The sequence below is a fragment of the Barbus barbus genome (assembly GCF_936440315.1).
Source record: "Barbus barbus genome assembly, chromosome: 35".
Taxonomy (NCBI): Eukaryota; Metazoa; Chordata; class Actinopteri; order Cypriniformes; family Cyprinidae; genus Barbus; species Barbus barbus.
Window position 1 is genome coordinate 27619471 of NC_136763.1, and position 21573 is coordinate 27641043.

Sequence of the window (21573 nt, forward strand, 5' to 3'; positions counted from 1 at the left end):
AGCAGGCTCTACTAAGCGCTCGCGCTGAAAGCACCTCTCTTCACGTGATCAGTGAAATCTGACTCCTGCTATAATGTGCTGCGGCTGGCAGCGCGCGCTGTATGAAGCAGACGCTTTGGAGTAGCGCAGGCCTGGCACTCGTACAAATGTGACCACGTCAAATTTTAACTTGCAAAAGATTACCATTTTGGTCGCAGTCTAGAGCCCTGGCATGTTAAATTTAATCTTCGTATTACAACAATAAAAAGCTTTAGCAGCAACACTATTAGCAGTAAGCTAAATAAACGTAGAAAGTCTAATGTTTTCAAATGGAGAAAATAAATAAAGAACAGGAGTCATATCAACTTCATTTTTAACTACAGTTTTAGTAGGTTTATAAGCTGTTTAATAGGATAAAGAGTGAAGAATAATTCACTGGATAATGTTAATTCACGGAATAATATTCTCTGGAATATTGGAATATAACAAGCATTGTATTTTATTGCATTTCTCAACTGGCATGCTCTAAATTATGCTGCTGACAGAGCGGTTGATATGCCTTTACACAGAACTGTAGGCTACTCAAACTGCCATCGATTGCAGAGAATTTCCATAGAGTTGTATTAATTTAGATGTTTATAAAGGAAATAATGGTTATATAGTAAGTGTTAATACAATTTAGGGTGCTTCAAAAAAGTGAATCTTGTTAAAAGTTACATGCGGTGGCTGTGCTGAGCATTTCTTGAGCATCAACCGCTGAGTGAACTGCAATCATCTTCACGAGACTAATGATGAGCATATAGACAACAGAGAGAGAATTACATTCAATGCTTTTATTTCCAACATGCGCTGATTCATGGCTGTATTATTTCAGGCAAAGTTATAGCCTATCTTTATAGGGACAGGGCTTGACAGAGTATCTTATTTATCATATTTCTTAGAGCCAAGTTGCATAAACTACATATCAGGCATTTATGTAATACATCTAATTTGTGCATTAATGCCTGTAATATTAAATAGTTTACTAACTACAGCAAATCAAGTACCTGCACGCCGTTGCTGTCTCGTCTCCCCTCAGATGCGCTGCAATTGCGATCCTGCGTGCAATTCTCAAAACGTCCACAAGATGACGGTGTTTATCGGTGAAGCCGATATTACAAAACCGATATCCGATTATGGGAAAATGCTTAAATGTCGGGAAAATATTGGTAAATCGATATATCGGTCGATCTCTACTAATATTAAATAATGGGACTTTATTGTAAAGTTTTACCAAAATGGTATTTGCCATTTTGAAAAATGAAGAGAATATCTCTGCAGTATTTGTAAAATGTCTCAGCATTATGCAGACAGTTGTGTGCTAGTGTTGTATTCTGAATACAGCGGCTGTCCAGAATGAGAATACTGGCAAATGTAGTAGTTCATTCAAGCATACAAATCATGCACATATTGTCTGCAATATTCATGCTGCATTCTGCTGAAATACTAAGAGTAGTATAGTAGTGTTCTGTTCTAACATAGCCATCCTTTGTGTTTCACTGCCACTTCTTAAACAACTAATCTGGCATTTTCTGACAGAAAATCTGGCATCAGCATGGCTGCATCATGCAAAAGTGTTTTAGTTATAGATGTCATTTCAACTGTATGTCAGCCATGATTCATTTAATAACTCCAGAGCTGAATGAGAACACGTAATCCACCTTTAAGCTGTAATATAATGCAAATGTTTTGTTATAAATCGCAGGTGATCCTGTTGGCTTGCCGACACGCTTGACACTGGAGTTCAGTGCATTTGATGTGTAAGTTTTTCTGTATTAAGAGCATGTAATGCAGGTGGTTATTCTGAGAGCCTTGGATAATGGCCCCAATATCACGTCTCTTACTTGTGAAATTAATGATTTTTTCTTGCCAGTTAAATCCTCAAGGATTGTTTCAGTAGAATTAATTACATTTATGAGGGCTGAGTAATTACGCTGGCCACACAGAATCACTGTTAGTAGTCTGGTGGAGCCAGGAGAAATGATGAGGGTTACTTCTGACCCCCTACAGCCATCTGCAGCCACGCTGCTCCTCTCCAAATAAGAAATAAAAACACACCAGTCGTGACCTGAAAGACAAGGCACTTTATAAAACAGATAGATTCCTTCAAGTCATAAAAATAGGGTACTTTCCAGTCATTAGATTCAAAGGGCGCTGCAAAAGGCATAGGGAACAAGTGCATTCTGTGGCAAGTTTATATTCTACTAATTCTGTTCTAGAATCCTACTATCAAATATTTGTCACGAGTCTGTTCTGTTTTGGTTTAGTTTTATCTCTATCAGCCCTCCTAGTTTTGCCAATGATTATCAGTTAATTAGTCCCGCACCTGTTTCTGTTCTCCCTTGTTCCCATGTCCGCTATTGTTGTATGTTACTCATTATGTTTTCTACAAGTAAAGTTCATTGTTTGATATATCTGCCTGCCTGCCTTCGGAGGAGGAGCACACACGTAACAATATTACTATATAGGTTAATTTATTTTTAAACAAGGTTCAGTTTCTTGACAGTAGTTTACTGCATTAGTTAACACGAACATTACATTAATGTAAACATCTGTCAACATTAGCATATGGAACAGACCCCCCCCCCCAAAAAAAATAAAAGATAACAAAACAAAACATGATATTTGATATTTATCAATTCATGGTTTTGTTAAAAAAAAGGGAAGAATTTAAGAGTTGGAATTTAAACATTTCAGGATCAATGACGTATCAGGATTTTTGATAAGCAAACTTGAGATTTTTCAAATACAAAAAAAAAATTAAAATCTGTTGCAATTGTTCAAACTTTAAGAATGTTGTGTGCACATAAATTCATATTAAACTTTTAAATTAGGTGATTTAGTGTTTTTTTTGTTTTTTTAAATCTAGATGAACTGGCCATGGTGCGACCGTGATTTATCTTTGTAAATAATTATTTTATTTTAATTCTATAGTTTTTAGAACTAAAATATGAGGGGATCACGTGACGCTTTCATGAGCCAAGACGCACATTAGCTGAGCTCTGTGCATATTACTGTCTTTTACTGTTGTTAGTCTTCTTTTTTTACATTTGTGTTTGAGTTGGTCTGGAGATGTCACACAGACAGAAACTCACTTATCTTTCACCATCATCCTCGCCAATTAAGAAGAAAACAAAATCAACAGCCGCAGCGGGCCGAGCCGACATTGAAGACAATATGGCGATCACTATAAAGCGATTTGAGGACATTTTGAAGGCTGAATTAGCAGCAATGCGCACCGAATTCGCCTCTCACATGACTACAATCCAGAATATATGCTCTAAAGTTGACTTTTTAATCGGGGAACAGAGAGAGCAGTAAAAAGTGATCGGCGAACACACTGGCCGTCTGGATGCCCTCGAGCAGCAGGTGACTGATTTACAGGACTGCAACAGATGCAGTAATATCCGCCTGCTGGGACTACCTGAAGGGGCCGAGAAGGATGACCCGATAGGCTTTCTGAAACAGTTGCTGCTGATCTGGATCCCATCACTTGCAGGCAGAGATATCGAGATTGAGCACGCACATCGAGTTTACTCCAGAGCTTCAACGGATCACTCCAAACCACGAGTGTTTCTCTTCAATCTGTTACGCTACAACAACAGGAGTTTGATTCTGAATGAAGCAAGAAGCCGCGGTTCTGTGAAAGCGGGTTACGGCACGTTTTTGAGCTTTTTCCCCGACTTCTCTCCCGCAACGGCAAAGAAGCAGAGCTCCTTCAGTGCAGTACGGAAGGAATTGAAAGAGGCAGGTCTGCAGACCTTTCTTCAGTATCCTGCTACTCTGAAGATCGTCATGAAATACAGCGAGACCAAACTAATGCTCTCACCGGACGAAGCGCATCAATTCCTGAGCTCCATTCCCGCTCCTCGTTCTCCTGGGATGGATAAGGGTTTGATAATACTGAGTGACTTGACTTCTGATTTACTGATCTAGATCTTCATGTGACAGTCGTCTACTGGTAGTTCTTCATGTAAGCTAGGAAACTTGGTATCACTAATGTACAGTTTTCAATGAACATGATGCAATTATTTATGTTTGTTTCCTCGTTATGGAAAATATACATGCTCTTTTTTTTGTTTTACCCCACTTTATTACTCGTGTGAATTCGAGGTTATTCTGTTCTCTTATAATAGGGCTAATGGAGGTGTTGTAAAGAATGGTACTGGCTGTCATGTTACTGTCACTGATTAAGACAGGGGAGGGTTTTCACCCCAGTCTGTAAAAGTTTTATGGGGTGGGGTTTATGTTAATGGGTTTTTAAAGGCAGACTTGAGTTAATTCATTTGCAGTGGTATAACTTTCTCTCATTTGTTCAGTTCACTTATTTGTTTGATAGTAATGACTGAAATTAATATAATAAGTTGTAATGTCAATGGTTTAAACGGCCCCATAAACGTACAAGTTTTTTACGACTACTGCGACGATAAAAGGTTGACATTGCTTTGATCCAGAAAGCTCATTTGTGGATGGATGATGTTCATAGATGCAATAATAAAAAAACACTAAAATCACTTAATTTAAAATTCTAATATGAATTTATGTGCACAACATTCTTAATGTTTGATTAATTGCAATTGATATTATTATTTTTGTATTTGTTGAAAATCCTTATACGTCATTGACCCTTAAACAACTAGTGTTTTTCAAAAACCACATGAAACCAAAATGAATACAAAGAGTACATTTCTAAGACCTTTGGGACGTGTTTTTAAACATTATTTTCCTTTGCTTTAGATACTCTTATTTATCGTTGACCTATTTATTGAAAGTGATTTCTTTTATGATGGTTGCATATAGTATAAAACAATAAGCCACTCGCAGCTATACTCTCCAGTGGTTTTACACTGAGCTTTAGTGTGTTAAGATATTATGGTTATCTAATCAGCATATCCTGGTTGGTGCAAAATCAAATCGGATACAATACCGGTTACATTATGATGTTAAAACATAATACAGTGTATCAGTGAATGCAAATAATATAGTGTATGTTTCAGTGATGGAGCCACACCATCTCGCTGCTCTCCAGCCCCAGGAACTCTGTACAACACCAACACATTAGAAGCCTTCAAAACCACCGACAAGAAAGCCCTCCTGGATAAAGCAGCCAATGAGGTGCAGTGCTTTGGCTCACTCTTAATGAATTGTGCCTGCTGATAGCGTATTTTATTTGCACTCGCTGCCTGCAGAGATCCACCAAATGAATGATGTGCTTTCTTTCACTGCGTATCTGAATGCTGAGCATCCTTCTCCATCATTTGATACATTACTGCTGCCGTTCTTAATCTTCTTAATACAATTTTGTTGACTGCCTGCTTTCTGCAAATGGTAATAACACAGTGATAATCGCCGTGGCCAAACAGCACAGACTTTTGCATATAAGGCCCAGACTTAAATAAACCCAATATTTTTGCACTGATAAGAATGGTGGTACTGTATTTGTGTCCCAAAAGACATACTATTAATTATACTATATAGTATATGCTTATACTATGCACTATGTTCTCAAACATAATTCATAGTATAAGCATGCACTATATAGTATATTATTTAGTATGTCTAGTGCATGAGGTTTAAATGTTATGATCCAGCGTTGTAATCTAATAGGCTCTCCTCTTCTGATACAGTATATAAGGAAAGCTGCAACAGTTGAGTGCATGAATGAAGTTTTCAACATTACACTCTTTGTTTTGTTAGTTAGATTTTCTTTTTTTCTTTTTTTTTACTATTTTAGTTTCAAGAATAGTTCACTCAAAAATGAAACTTTTATGAAAATGTGATAACCCTCCAGCTATCCAAGATTTGTAGAAATGTGTCTCTGCATCAGTGTCTCAGCAATGGATGCTCTGCAGTGAATGGGTGCCGTCAGCTTTTGTGTTCTCAAGATGTTAACTGATGGACTGGAGTGGTGTGGATTATTGTGATGTTTTTATCAGCTGTTTGGACTCTCATTCTGACGGCACCCATTCACTGCAGAGCATCCATTGCTGAGACACTGATGCAGAGACACATTTATACAAACCTGATGAAGAAACAAACTCATCCTAATCTTAGATGAACTGAGGGTGAGCACATTTTCGTTTTTGGGTGAACTGTTCCTTTAAGTAAGTGCATCAGCTGTGAATCTGAAGATGGATGCACTTAATGCTAGGATTTTGTAGTGTGAAATGCGTAATGTTTACACTATTGCATTTGCGTAAACTATATCAGAAATCATTTCTGGTTGTGTCCATATAATTAATACTGGTAATGTTGTCTTCATCACAGATTTGGAGCGCTATTCAGTCAGGAGCTGCGCTGGAGGACTCCTCCATCCTAAACAAATTCATCCTCTTGACATTTGCGGTTTGTATTGCCAGCATTTTAGAAAATGTCCTTATAAATTAATGTCCTTTCAGCCATTTGTTTCTGACTGGTCCTTTTGTTTATCCAGGATCTGAAGAAATATAATTTCTATTATTGGTTCTGCTTTCCTGCCCTTTGCTTTCTGGAGGGGGTCCAGCTGGAGCAGGAGCCGGTGTCATTAGAGCGCAGCTTCTCTGCCAAACAGGTGCTGATAACTCACTTCTGAAGAGGATGTTTTGTGCGAGGGATAATGAGCCATGAGTCGTGGAAGGCATGTGCTGATCAGAATTTTGAATTCAATGTTAATAATTTGAATGCATAATGTCATATAGGCCCTAAGATGAGTGACGTGCCATATACAGCGACACTAAAGCGTATTTGGAAAGGTTTTGGTGTTGGCTTTGGTATATATTTCTATATTTTAGCTGTTAGTTCACTACCAGTCAAAAGTTTTTGAACAGTAAGATTTTTTATGTTTTTTTGTTATTAAATTTCTGATCTATATTTGATCCAAAATACAGCAAAAGCAGTAATACTGTGAAATATTTTTGCTATTTAAAAGAACTCACATGCTCCTTCAGAAATCATTCTAATATGCTGATTTGATGCTCAAAAACATTTATTATTATCAATATTTAAAACAGTTGAGTGCATATTTTTTCAGAATTCTTTGATGAATAGAAAGATGCAAAGATCAGCATTTATCTGAAATAAAAAGCTTTTGTAACATTATACATTATATCAATTTAAAGGATGCTTTAAATTGATCAAAAGTGATGATAAAGTCATTTATAATGTTACAAAAGATTTCAGATAAATGCTGTTCTTCTGAACTTTCTATTCATCGAAGAATCCTGCAAAAAAATATTCAACTGTTTTAAATATTGATGATGATAATAATAATAATAACAACGACAATGATAATAATACATGTTTTTGAGCAGCAAATCAGACTATTAGAATGATTTCATGAAGGATCATGTGACTGGAGTAATGATGTTAAAAATTCAGCTTGCAAATCACAGGAATAAATTACTTTTTAAAATAAATTCAAATAGAAAACAGTTATTTTAATTAGTCACTTTTGCTGTATTTTGGATCAAATAAATGCAGGCTTGGTGAGCAGAAGAGAATTCTTTAAAAAATCCTACGGTTTAAAAATGTTTGGCTGGTAGTGTATGTCATTCAGTGAAGATGTGTTATTTTATTACCCTCCTCATTTCCATTCAGATTCAGTTACAGTATATGAATTTCCATTCCATTCACTGAATTCAAATTGCTGAATCCTGTCTCGATTCAGTTGATTTCTTGTTCTAAATGGCACGCTATCCTTCTTTACACCAGATTTTGGAGCCACTGTACATTTCAGTTCTTGCCTAAATATTTTCAAGCATAAACTTTCTTTTCATTTCATCATGTTTCGTGAGTTAATGAGGTGGACTGATTGCTTTGAATTGATCTGTTTCACAGATATTAAGCTTGCAAACGGCGTATGATAATCTTTGCGTCTCAAGTGGAACGACGGCGGTCCCACATTTTCTGCTGAAGTACACAGAAGAAAGTGTTGAAGTCGCTCCTCTGAAAGACATGAACTCCTTCTTCCCAGACCTAAAGAAGGTAATTCCCAGTATAAAGCTGCATTGCTATTATTATTAATGGAATATTGCAGGTTATTCCATAACTTCAATTCTGTCAACAACATTTGTGGCATGATTGAGATGACCGTATTTAATAATGAGACTCTGGGTGGTGGTTGATGATGAACCCGGGATATTCTTTACATGTAATTGTTCATAGCATGTGGGTATAATGTGGCATGTGTCCTGATTTGTTTGTCAGATTACTGTGGGTGTGTATGACCCATGCACGCTTCCTAAACATCCAGGCTGGCCTCTCAGAAACTTTCTCATCCTCCTCGCAAAAAAATGGTATGTCTGCATGTCTGCAATGAGCTTTTCCAACACGCATCCCACTGGTGTTAAATTATAGCCCTGTTTCCACAGCTCCACTCTTTTCTTGCTGATGTTACTTTCAATCTCGAGAGGAAATATTATTTAACCATCTGCTAATGTCTTGTGAGAATGTATTGCACTGTCTGGCCGATCAAGCCTGTTTTGTCTGAGGTTTGATAAGTGTACACTCAAATCCTATACAGTACCATGATGCTGCTTATTCATTAGCCATGAAGCCAAGAAACCTTTATGAAAATAAAGTCCAAAACACATATTACCATGGCTCCATATCCAAAAACTGTGGAAATGTATACTTAGTATAAATTTTTTGATCGATTGGATGTTTCTTCTGCTCACCAAGGCTGCACAAATACAGAAAAAACAAGAATATTGTGAAATATTATTGCAATTTAAAATAATGTTTTTCTAATTTTATATATGTTCAACTGTAATTTATTTCTGTGATCAAAGTTGTATTTTCAGCATCATTACTCCAGTCTTCAGTGTCTCATGATCTTCAGAAATCATAATAATATACTGATTTATTATCAATGTTTGAAACCGGTGTGCTGCACAATATTTTTTTGGAACCTTTGATTCTTTTTTTCAGGATTCTTTGAATAAAAAGTTCAAATGAACAGCATTTATTTAAAATAGAAATGGTTTTCTAACAACAAACAATGCTGTTCAAAAGTTTGGGATCAGTACTTTTTTTTTTTTTTTTTTTTTTAAGAATTAATACTTTTATTCAGCAAGAATGTGCTAAATTGGTAAAAAGTGACAGTAAAGACTTATATTGTCCCAACAGATTTCCATTATGAATAAATGTTGTTCTTTTAAACTTTTTATTCATTAAAGAATCCTACAAAAGTATCACAGGTTCCAAAAATATTGTGCACTGCGTTCAACATTGATAATAATCAGAAATGTTTGTTGAGCAGTAAATGATTATATTATTATGATTTCTGAAGATCATGTGACACTGAAGACTGGAGTAATGATGCTGAAAATACAGCTGCAGATCACAGAAATAAATTATATTTTAAAGTATATTAAAATAGAAAAAACGTTATTTTAAATTGTATTGTGTCACAATAGCACTGTTTTTTTCTGTATTTTCGATCATATAAATACAGCCTTGATGAGCCTTTGTGAAAGAAACAGTAACAATCAAAAAAAACATCAAAATATGATGTATTTTAGGAAATGCAGTGCAGGTGGAAGATTTTGTAAATACTCCTGCATTTTGCAGCTTTCAGTGTTAAATGTCATAGTGCTCCATCCTGTACTGACTCTTCCAGCCGTCGTCTCTCTGTGATGGTAAGTTTAAGGTCACTCCAAAGACCATGTGTGCTTACGGTGGTGTGTGTTTGTGCGTGTGAATGCCAGGGGTTCACAGCTGGATGTGCTGGAGGTTCTGTGCTTCAGAGACAGGACTCTACAAGGGAGCCGCTCGATCCAGCACAGCATCATCTTTCGGGTCAAGCTCCCAGACCTCACGGCTTCTGCAGGTAATTTATCATCTTCGCCTGAGTGCTTCAGAACAGCAGCATAAAGGCTGGGCTTTTATCTGGTTTCAGGGGAGGCCAGACTCCATTTAAATGTAAATACAGATTCCTCAGACTGCCTGCCATAGGTTTCAGTTCTTTAGCTGATTGTTGGGTCTTATGAACCGTCAGTGAGCTTTGCACTCTGTTTATTCCTGCTAATTATCCAGATTCATATGGTTTGATTTTGTTTGCATTATCATTCATTTACAGAGCCCATAAAGCAGGGGTGGGCAGTTCTGGCCCTCGAGATCCACTTTCATGCAGAAATTAACCTGTAGCTAACGAGTAATTCTGAAGACCTTGATTAGCTTGGAGTGCTTGATTAGGGTTAGAGCCAAACTCTGCAGGAAAGAGGATCTCAAGGGCCACAGTTGCCCACCCCAGGCTTAAAGGGTCATGGTGATGACAAATATATATCAAATGGTAGGAGAAATTGTATTCCAGCTTTCTTTTGCAAAAGTATTGCATTCCTTTGCATTCATACAAGTTTTGTAATTATGTAGATGTAATAGGCAGCTACTGTTACACATATGTAACAAACCGAGTCTGTTACACAGCTACTAGTATGCTTAAGTACAATCTTGATACACTTTGTTTTAATAGCTTATGTCTGTGTACTTACATTTATAATTACGTTGTATAAAGTCTGCAACACATATGCAACAATCTTTTGGTTACATAAGTAGCTGTGTAACAGACTCGGCTTGATACATATGTGTTACAGTAGCTGCCTATTACATCTACATAATTACAAACTATAAGTACTTGCTGTTCCATAACTTAGTTACATGATCAGTACATTTTGTTTTATGTAAGTACAAAGGCTACTGTAATTACTCTGTATTATGACACCTTCAAATAAAGTGTTACCCAAAGCTCTTTGGGGAAACGCAAGACTTTTGCAAATGAAAGCAAAGGTTTTATACAGTGCCCTCCACTAATATTAGCACCCTTGGTAAATATGAGCAGAGGCGCCATGAAAATAAATATGCATTGTTTATCCTTTTGATCTTTCACTCAAAAAAAAATACACAAAATTCTAACCTATCATTGAAGTAAAACAATTGAATGTGGAGGGGGGGGGGGTCTCATTGTGAAATAAATGCTTTCTCTAGTTCATGCTGGCCACAATTATTGGCACCCAATTATGGCAACGTCCTTTTCCCAGAGTAACAGCTCTGAGTTTTCTCCTATAATGCCTGAAGAGTTTGGAGAACACCTGATAAGAGATCAGAGACCATTCCTTCATCCAGAATCTCTCCAGATCCTTCAGATTCACAGCTTCAGTTCATCTCACTCATTTTCTGTAGGGTTCAGGTCAGAGGACAGGGAGAGCCATGGTAAAAGATTCATTTTGTGCTCAGTGACCCATTTTTGTGTTTATTTTGATGTTTGTTTTGGATTATTATCCTGATGGAAGATCCAACTACGGCCCGTTATATGATTTCTAACAGAGGCAGTCAGGTTTAGATATTTTATCTGTTGGTGTTTGATAGAATCCGTGATTCCATGCATCTGAACAAGATGTCCAGGACCTCCAGCAGAAAAACAGGCCACAACATTAAAGATCCAGCAGTATATTTAACCGTGGACATGGGGTACTTTTTATCTCTGTTTGTACTAAACTCATCTGGTGGGCTTTCTGCCAAAAAGCTAATTTTTTTAGTTTCATCTGACCATAGAAGCCAGTCCCATTTGAAGTTCCAGTCCTGTCTGATAACTGAATATGCTGGAGTTTGTTTTTGGATGAGCTAGGAGAATTTTTCTTGAAACCCTCCCAAACAACATGTGGTGATGTAGGGGCTGTTTGATATATATTTTTTAGGTTTCTGACCCCGAGACTCAACTATTTTCTGTAATTCTCCAGCTGTGGTCCTTGGAGAGTCTTTAGCCACTCAAACTCTCCTCCTCACCGTGCATTAGGACGATATAGACACACATCCTCTTCCAGGCAGATTAGTAACATTTTCTGTTGATTGAAACCTCTTAATTATTGCCCTGATGGTGGAAATGGGGATTTTCACTGCTTTAACGCTTTTCTTACAGCCACTTTCTATTTTGTGAAGCTCAACAATCAGAACTATATTCTTTGGTTTTACTCCTTGTGATGGATGCTTAAGGGAATTTGCCTTTTGTGTTCCTCATATTTATAATCCTGTGGAACAGAAGTCATGGCTGGACAATTTCATGCTCCTAGTCACCGTGGTCTGCTAAAAATGTGAATGGGAATATACTTCAGAGATATTTTACTCTTAAGAATTACTAGAGGTGCCAATAATTGTGGCCAACATGCACTGGAGAAAAGCATTTATTTCATCATGAGATTTTCTCACCACTTTCAATTGTTTTACTTCAATGATAGGTTAGAATTTAGTGTTTTTTTTTAAAAAGAAAGATCAAAAGGATAAAAAAATGCATATTTATTTTCATAGCTGCCTCATATTTACTTAAGGTGCCAATATTTGTGGAGGGCACTGTGAGTTACCATAAAGTTTCTATGGGAATGCATGACTTTTCTGAGCTTTAAAATATAAATTTTCCTCCCAGGTAAATATTTATATAAAAGTGTGCACTAGTAATCATGACAGTAGTAAATCAGCTGATGATGATCAAATAAATGAGAGCAATAATAATAATAAGGCATGTAAAGCAAATCCAACGGGAATCCAGCACAGAGAGTGCATGCAGAGTAACCACACTTTCAGTGGCTGCAGTTCATAGTGAATCCTGCCTTTAAATAGCATTATGAGAGGAGAAAAAAAATAAAAGAGACAAAAGTTTATGATATGACCTGTTTATGGTTTCTGTTAGATCTGTTGATTTTCTTTGTACTGTACAGGAAGTTCAGTCTGTGAGGGTTTTCAGTTGTTGACGTCAAAGAAGGTCTAGCATGGTTTATTCCTCCTGAGCTGGGACATGTTTGTCTGCTCAGATCCTTCATTCACTCCTCATCTGTGAACTGATGAGGAGATTCCCTGACATTCACCCTCATCACAGCCCATCAGACTTGTGAATTCCTGTGGGAGTCTCTGTACTGATGGTGTGAATCACTGTGTGAATTGGGCCGAAGCTGCCGGCTATGAAAGGACAGCGCTGTAGGAACCTGATAAGGACAAGTGATTAAAATCCGGTCGTTCCATTTTCACATAGATGGCCTCTTTCATTGCTTTCTTAAACAGTCCATCCTCCCTGTCTTTAACACCGCTGTGGTCCTTCTCCTTCAGATGCACAAACACGAATGTCTTCACACTTCAGTGAGGTTTGCCCTTCTGAACTGTGACATTCACTTGCATTGAAAAGTCCTGTGATCTCACGCTGTGCAATCCACCATCATCTCACCAAAATTAACCAACACAGCCACATATATGAGTGATGATGCATCTTTGGGCACCATTCACTCAATGTTTTCTTGCATTCAAAACCAGATAGTGAATACGGTTTGATCAACTAATAAGTTTTAATAGAAAAAAACTTAAACCTTGACTAGTTGATAATCATATGATTCACCCACAAATGAAAATTAGTTGTAAATGTGCTCACCCTTAGGCCATCCGGGATGAAGATTTGCATGTTTCTTCATCAGGTTTGTAGAAATGTGTCTCTGCATCAGTGTCTCAGCAATGGATGCTCTGCAGTGAATGGGTGCCGTCAGAATTAGAGTCCAAACAGCTGATAAAAACATCACAATAATCCACACCACTCCAGTCCATCAGTTAACATCTGGAGAACACAAAAGAGGAAACAAATCCAGCATTAAGATGTTTTAACTCAAATACATAGAGTCCATAATAACGCTTCCTCCAGTGAAAGTGTTCTGGTCTGAATCAGGAGAGAAATCTGCACAGATCAAGCAAGCCAAAACAGCTCTAAACAAACAGCATGTGGCTGGATTTTGATGTGAGAGATAACAGGAGATGCACTTTTTCACTGGAGGAAGCGTTATTATGGACTCATATTTTAGTTAAAAGTCTTGATGGATTAGTTACAGCTACAGTTTCAGCTTTTGTCTTCTCCAGATGTTAACTGATGGACTAGAGTGGTGTGGATTATTGTGATGTTTTTATCAGCTGTTTGGACTCTCATTCAAAACCTGATGTCACAAAAGAAAAAAGAAAAAAACAAGCGAAATATGATACAGTGGCCAAAGACGTATTGTATGTCTGAGGCATTTGTACAATTAGCTTAAACTTCAAATATTTCTTTACAATTATTTGACCTGTACGACACCAAGCAATGTTTCTTTTATATTAATATTAAAGTCAGTTTACCTGTAGGCTTTTGCAGTATGTTTATGTGTACTAATTTGTTTATGCAGTATGTCCAAAGACTGTGGGTTGGGAGAAGAACCCTAAAGGAGCGATGGGACCTAGAAGTGTCAATCTCAGTGAATGCATGGACCCTAAAAGGTACTAAACATCTGGCATCAGTTTATACACTCTGAAATGGTTTTCTCAGTGGTATGTGACACATTTAATTAATTTCCTCAAGGCTTGCCGAGTCTTCTGTCGATCTCAACCTGAAGCTGATGCGTTGGAGGCTGGTCCCGTCTCTGGATCTGGATAAGGTCGTGTCGACAAGGTGTCTGTTACTGGGAGCTGGGACTCTGGGCTGTAATGTGGCCAGAACACTGATGGTAAGAGCCATCTGCTTTTGATTTACATTTGATTATCGACAGTTTATCGCATCTGACAGGTGTCAAAAAAGCTTTTCTTGCCTTCAGTATGGATTTCTTGGCTTGCTTTATGTCATTTAAGTGCTTACTTGCCTTTGGCATAATTGCTTCTTAATGGTTTTTGAAATAGTCGTAAGTCAAAGACTGTAATTATAGAAAGCAAGTTGCAGATGCTTCCATCTCACAATGATAGTGGTGTCACTTGAAAATGCAGTTAATTGCAAGCGTAAGAGTGTTTTCACACTGGGTTCCTACAGCGGTTCACAAGAATTGTGGCTTATATGTGAACACACCGAAAGAACTGAGACCCTTTTATAGCAAAATAGCAATCTTGCAGTGTTTTATCCAAACGAAAGAATTGCAAGAGAAATATATTACTATAACTGTGATATTCTGTAGAGATGCACCGATTGCAATTTTCTTGGCCGATTCTGATTTCCGATGTTTTTGTTAGTGTGACCTGCTGATACCGATGTTTTGCCGATTCCGATTTTCTTTCTACTATAATTGACAGCATATACAAACAAAAATCTATCCTTTTTTTAATCCATAAAAAAAGTGCTCTGTGACTGGAAAAGAGGTAGAAATAACAATTAACTGAAAAGGAGTTGCTGTATCTAACAATACAGATGCCATTTCCCACTATCTTTCTCAAATTGTCATTTTTTTCACTAATCTTAATAAATGTCATCTTTCACATCAAATTCTTACATTGTTTATAATTAATTCAGTTATAATAATAAGAAACTGTACAGCTGTAACCATTCAAATGAGATCAGTATCAACAAAACCAGAAGCTGCATCTGAAGTGGCGTTAGATGTATTTTCACAGACTGTTTGTTGAAGCTGAGGTGCCATAAATGCATTTATACTTCAAAATACTGAATGCATAAAGACTTTTATAAGATTAATATAAGATAAACTGCAATGATAGTTTTAAATGTGACCCTGGACCACAAAACCAGTCATAAGTGTCAATTTTTCAAAATCAAACTGAATAAATAATCTTTCCATTGATGTATGGTTTGTTATGATAGGACAATATTTGTCTGAGATACAACTATTAGAAAATCTGGAATCTGAGGGAGCAAAAAAATCTAAATATTGAGAAAATCTCCTTTAAAGTTGTTCAAATGAAGTTCTTAGCAATGCATATTACTAATCAAAAATGAAGCTTTGATATATTTACGGTAGGAAATTTACTAATTATCTTCATGGAACATGATCTTAATATCCTAATGATTTTTGTCATAAAAGAGAAATGTATAATTTTGACCCATACAATGTATTGTTGTCTATTGCTACAAATATACCTGTGTTACTTATGACTGCTTTTGTGCTGCAGGGACACAAATATGAAACCAAACCAGTAGTAGTCCTTTATTCAACAGACTCGCTCAAACGGCTGATTCATTCAGAAACGAGACAAGTGACTACTGTCTTTATGAACGGTTTGCTGTATCACAGACTCACTTGATTCGTTCAAAAACGTGGATTCTTTCACACCGCTGTGTTGCTCGGAGACACAAAACAGTTCTGCTGTGGCTTTGATTGAACTATTTTCATCAGCGAAATTGAGTAGAAACAGTCAATATTGTGTCTAAAATGTAAGTCACTTAATTTTAACTTCTTGTTTATTGAACTACTATTGTATGCAGTCGTGTTGAAACATTTTGGTCGTGCAATGTTGCGTACCTAAATCATATATTATAAATGTATTTTCTTTTACTACCGCAGTATGCATCTATAACTTCCTGTGTGTTCTGTTGCGCTCATTTGTTTTGATTTCTGCACGAGTCTCTCACACACACTCACTCAAGCTGCACGAGCCTCATCTGGCACGATATAAATAACATAAGTCGCCATAAGTGTGACGTCACAACAGACCGACTCGGAATCAGCAGACTGAGCGGCCGGTCATGCGGAAAACTGGCTAATTCTGGTCCCTGGCTGGTCGATCGGTGCATCTCTAATATTCTAATATTCAATGAATTACTAGTAGCATTATCAGTATTATTTTAAGAGTACTGTAGTGATAAAAGCAGCAGTAAACTGTAATATAAAAACATAACTCATTCAAAATTGTAGTTGTCCAGGTTTCAACAGTGGTGTGAAGTAGGGCTGTATACCTTGGAGAACCTGGCGATACGATACATACCTCGATACACAGGTCACGATTCGATACGTACCTCGATACAGAGCTGTCTCGATACGATTTGATACAATGTGACACGATTCGATACGATTCAATAAAAACACATGGGCCAGAGCCAATTAGTTAATGCTGAACACATTTACTCAACAAACAGAACTCTGCATTTTTCTTCAATTTATTGAAGACAAAAGTGCATTATAACAAAGTGCATTTTGCTTAAATATTTGCAACTTTAAGTGCTCTGATTAATTGTACTGCCATAATATATTTCACTATGAAATCACTTAAATGCTACATCTTGCTTTAACATTTGGCACAACAACAAATCTACCTCATAACAGGATGGATTTTTAAAATCTTAAGGCTAAACCAGGTTTGTCATCAAAAAGGCAGGTTGAACAAAAATCACTGCAGCAACAAAACAATAACCTGAGGATACTCTTGGTAATGCTAGCTTTATCCTATGACTTAAGATTTTTGTTCAAAAACAGAAGTTGGTCAACATGCTTTGAGTTTAGTACACTTCTCTGTGCTGTTACGATATCGCCTGCCGTAGAGAAAACGCGCTCCGAGGAGACACTAGTCCCTGGAATGCACAGGTACACTTTGGCAAAGCGTGACATTAGTGGATATTCATTCTGGTGCTCTTTCCACCAACTGAGTGGACTTCCCTCAGCAAGAGACGGGTGGTGCCTCTTTGTACCTTGACATCTCCTCTTCTGCCTGGGCCTGTGTGGTTCTGTGTCTCACCGCAGGACCTGCACTGTAAGTTGAACCAAGCAGATCAGCCAAACAGCACAAGTCCTTTTTCTTCTTGGGTGGTGGGCTGGCAGGAATGTCATCCTTGTCTTCCACATGATTGTCCTCCTCTCCTGGTATCACTTCAGCCTCTTCCTATTATGCAAAATACAGATTTTTTATCAATAAACCCATAGTTAATTCTATAAAGAGCATATTCAAAAGACATATAATAGTTAGTTTGCCTTTTATTTAATGCGATGAACTGACAAACCTTTACAATATATTGTTTTGCTAGTATAGTGCTTTACATGAAGTATATGTTTGAAACCATTTAGTTTTTTAAGCTCTAACATACTATTATGAATTTGAAATTATGAACTGAATATTTCGTTTTATTACACAGTGTATATATATATATATATTTATATGTGTGTGTGTGTGTGTTTGTTTGTTTTTTATGTTTTTTAACCATGTAATGCTAATGTTAATGACACAGTGAAAGGGCTTACCTGAAATAGTTCTTGAATTCTTCGAGCTTCTGCAGTGATTCTCAAGTATATTTCCTCTCGTTCATCATCAGGAAGGAAGGGCAAAGCTTTGAATCTTGGATCGAGTGCTGAACATACATACATGGTCTCTTTCTGCTGATCCATGTACCTCTTGCTCAAATCTTGGCAAATAGCCGCTTTGATTTCTTTCACTATCTCACTATCTGCTCTGCTCTCTTGGAAATCCTGGATGAGCTGAGCATGAAGAGGGGCCACAACTGACAGTGTTGGAGAGCTTTCTTTTGACATTACAAGAGTAGCAATCTTCATGGGCTTCATTGCATCCACTATCTCCTCCGCAGATGTAATGTCCGACTCACATAGGGTGCAAACTTCTTTCTCGGTTTTCCTAAGCTCGTTGGACAGAAGAGCAGCGGAGACAGCGGGTTGCTGCTCAAGAAAGCGCTCGAGCATATCATGCGCGCTATTCCAGCGCGTCACAACATCAGTGATCAATTTATGTTCAGGCAACTCGAGCAACTTCTGCTTCTGTCGAAGTACGTGGCTGGCTGTGGTACTGCGCTTAAAAAAGGTGGATATCCGTCTAACACGTCCCAATAAACGAGCGACAGCAGGAAGCTTCAGTGCACACTGCGAGGCCAGGTTTAAAGTGTGAGCGAAGCACCTGAAATGCAACATACCGGCAAGCTCCGCTGCGACGCTCATATTTGCGGCGTTGTCAGTCACAATAGCTGGGTCTTTGGATACGAGGCCCCACTCCTCCAGCGTCGCTTTCAGTAACTGTGCAATATTTGACCCCGTATGGCTCTCGTGCATGGCTCGCGTTTGTAAAACGTGCGACATCAGTTCCCACTCCTCGTCAACGTAATGGCAAGTGATTGTAACAAAAGCTTCCGTGGCTCGCGATGTCCACCCGTCACAAGTCAGTGCCACTCGTGGGGCAGAACTCAGGGCTGACTTAACATCGTCTTTGACTTTGTCATATATCCTCGGTACTGCTTTGTCGGTCATGTAGCTGCGGGTAGGGATCACATAACGGGGATCTAACGTGTTGATCATAAAGCGAAAGCCTGTGTTCTCGACAACACTGTAGGGACATAAACCTTTGCAAATATAATGCACCACAGACTCCGTAATCTTCTGTGCACGGACTGAGTTAGATGGAAGCTTGGATGTTGCGTTGTCCAAAGTAGTTTGCGTGGGGTCCCGTGTTTTTTTGGGCTGCGGCGAAGCTAGCTTGTCTGCATGGTGTCTTTGCAGGTGGGCGCGCAGGTTAGTTGTATTACCGGTGTAGCGTATAGAAGCCTGGCAATGCTTGCAGATTGCATTTGTTTTATCGATCCCTTGGTTTCCTTCCTTTGCTTTAAAACCAAAATGTGTCCAAACATCTGCCTTTAGGGACAACGGCGCTTCTAAAATCTTCGACATTTTCCATGAGTTTTTTGAAACTCGCGGGCGCCGCTGCGCCCCCTAATGGCTGGGCGGAGTATCGATACTAAGGGCTAGAATATCGATACTGTATCGTTTTTTATTATATCGGTATGTATCTAAGAATCGATATTTTGAGCACACCCCTAGTGTGAAGAGAAAATGGTCTTAACAGTTTTGAGTCAGGGACGATTTGAACATACCGAGGTCTGAGCATTTCTGAGTCGACTGGTTTTAGAGGAATTATGGTAATCAGGTAATGGTGCAAACATGCCAAAAAAACAAAACAATGCACGGCACAATTCTTGATTTTGTGGGCTACTTGAGCAGATGACCACAAGCTGGCGTGCTTTACTGGGAATATATCAAGTGTGTTTGACTACACTGTGCCTCTGGATATATGCCTGGCTATAGTGATGATCAGTGCTGGGGAAAAATGCATTACAATATTGTGTTTCTCCCAAACTAATTACGCTACTTAGTTACTTTTTATGGAAAGTAATGCATTACGTTACTTTTGAGTTACTTTTTAAATCTGGGCAGGGCTTGCTTGTTTGTTTTTAATATAAAAAGTTATTCTTTTACAAATCTAAAAGCCCTTTCACAGCAAAAGTGAAGTGAATCCGGCTCAGACTGAAGGAGATGCAGATTCAGGTCTGTACAGTAGAGGGCGCCGCTCAAACTAATCACATGAAGAATATGACGCAGGAGAAGAAAGTTCAACACTATTCAGCAATAACTAAAATCAAACACAAATGTGTAATTTCTGCTTATTAGTATGATTGAAGTGGATTATCGAAGGTCAGCATCAAAGACATGGGTTAATAAAATGGGATTACATACATAAATGATATTTGTCTTATTTAACATTTAATTATTGCAGGTTTGTATAATATTCTAAGTTTGCATTTGACTGTTTTTATTGATTGTGAGGAACACTGAATGTGTTTTAGTGCAGGTGAGATGAGTAAATACATGTAGATATTTAGTCTAGAACTACAGTAAGATCATGTAGATATTTAGTCTAGAACTACAGTAAGATCATGTAGATATTTAGTCTAGAACTACAGTAAGATCATGTTGATATTTAGTCTAGAACTACAGTAAGATCATGTTGATATTTAGTCTAGAACTACAGTAAGATCATGTTCACACACAACACTCTGCACTTACTCCTGATTTCTCATTTCATGGCAACACCAGAGCTGTCACTCAATACATCAGAAACACAGGAACTGGAGTTACTTATCTGAAAAAGTAACTAGTTACTTTACTAGTTACTTGAAAAAAGTAATCTCATTACGCAACTTGTGTTACTAATGTGTTACCCCCAACACTGATAGTGATCTCCATGAATTAAGCATCATTTGATGAATAACTGCTTAGAAAATGTACACACACATGCCCTTTAAATAAAATTACGTTTACCTGTCAAATAGAACAAACGTTTGTCGATACAGCGACAATTTGTTTCCCAAATTCCATTTTAATTCCATTTTATTTTTTTCTAAATTCATTTTTTTTCCGTTTAAATTTTTATTTTTTATTTATTTATTTTTTTTTTTTATTATTATTCTGGACTCCTTTTTAATGGTAAAATTAAATTGTATTAATCAAAAATCATGTGTAATTAATTAAAATCATGAAACTTTCATGAAAAATTACATGTATTGTAATTTTACAATACAATCCCCTCAGAAATTCTGTGTTTTTACAGTTTTCTGGTTATCATATGAAGGCATAAAACATTGATTTAATGTATCTTTTAATTAATGAAAATTAAACATTTTTTGACAAAGAAAGGGGATTTACTATTAACCCTTTAGGCGCCAGGGTTTTTTTGGGAAAAATGCTGGATTTTGACATCAAGGTTTCAAAAGAATTGTGGCTTGAAAGGGCTTAAAGATAGAGATCTACTGTAAATTAGAAAAATGTTGGGCATGACCGAAAGTTTATGTGGGGTGTAAATATACTCATCTAATTTGCATATTATGACGTCATCAGGGGCAGCCATCTTGAATTTCATAATATTTAGGAAATAGTAGATATTGAATTGATGTTTGATTTTTTTTTTGTTTGTTTTTTTGTCTTTTTCTCCTCATTACAAATAATCAGAAAAGAGGAAACCAACAATAAAACAGGAGAAAGTACTAAATTATTACTATATTACTATACTATATAGTAGTAAAACGCATGTGAACAG

At 37.3% G+C, this 21573-nt stretch overlaps 1 protein-coding gene across 4 annotated transcripts in view; it reads left to right on the forward strand.

Annotated features, from left to right (window-relative positions):
- The window catches only part of LOC306854953 (ubiquitin-like modifier-activating enzyme ATG7), a 116435-nt gene that overhangs the window by 3327 nt on the left and 91535 nt on the right, over positions 1-21573 (forward strand). For all 4 annotated transcript variants that reach the window (XM_079393272.1, XM_079393274.1, XM_079393271.1 and 1 more), the window contains 9 exons: positions 1724-1778; positions 5016-5133; positions 6286-6363; positions 6452-6568; positions 7834-7980; positions 8203-8291; positions 9705-9826; positions 14181-14271; positions 14354-14498. In XM_079393272.1, coding sequence (XP_079249398.1) covers positions 1724-1778; positions 5016-5133; positions 6286-6363; positions 6452-6568; positions 7834-7980; positions 8203-8291; positions 9705-9826; positions 14181-14271; positions 14354-14498 — 962 coding nt within the window. The remainder of the gene's footprint in view (positions 1-1723; positions 1779-5015; positions 5134-6285; positions 6364-6451; positions 6569-7833; positions 7981-8202; positions 8292-9704; positions 9827-14180; positions 14272-14353; positions 14499-21573) is intronic.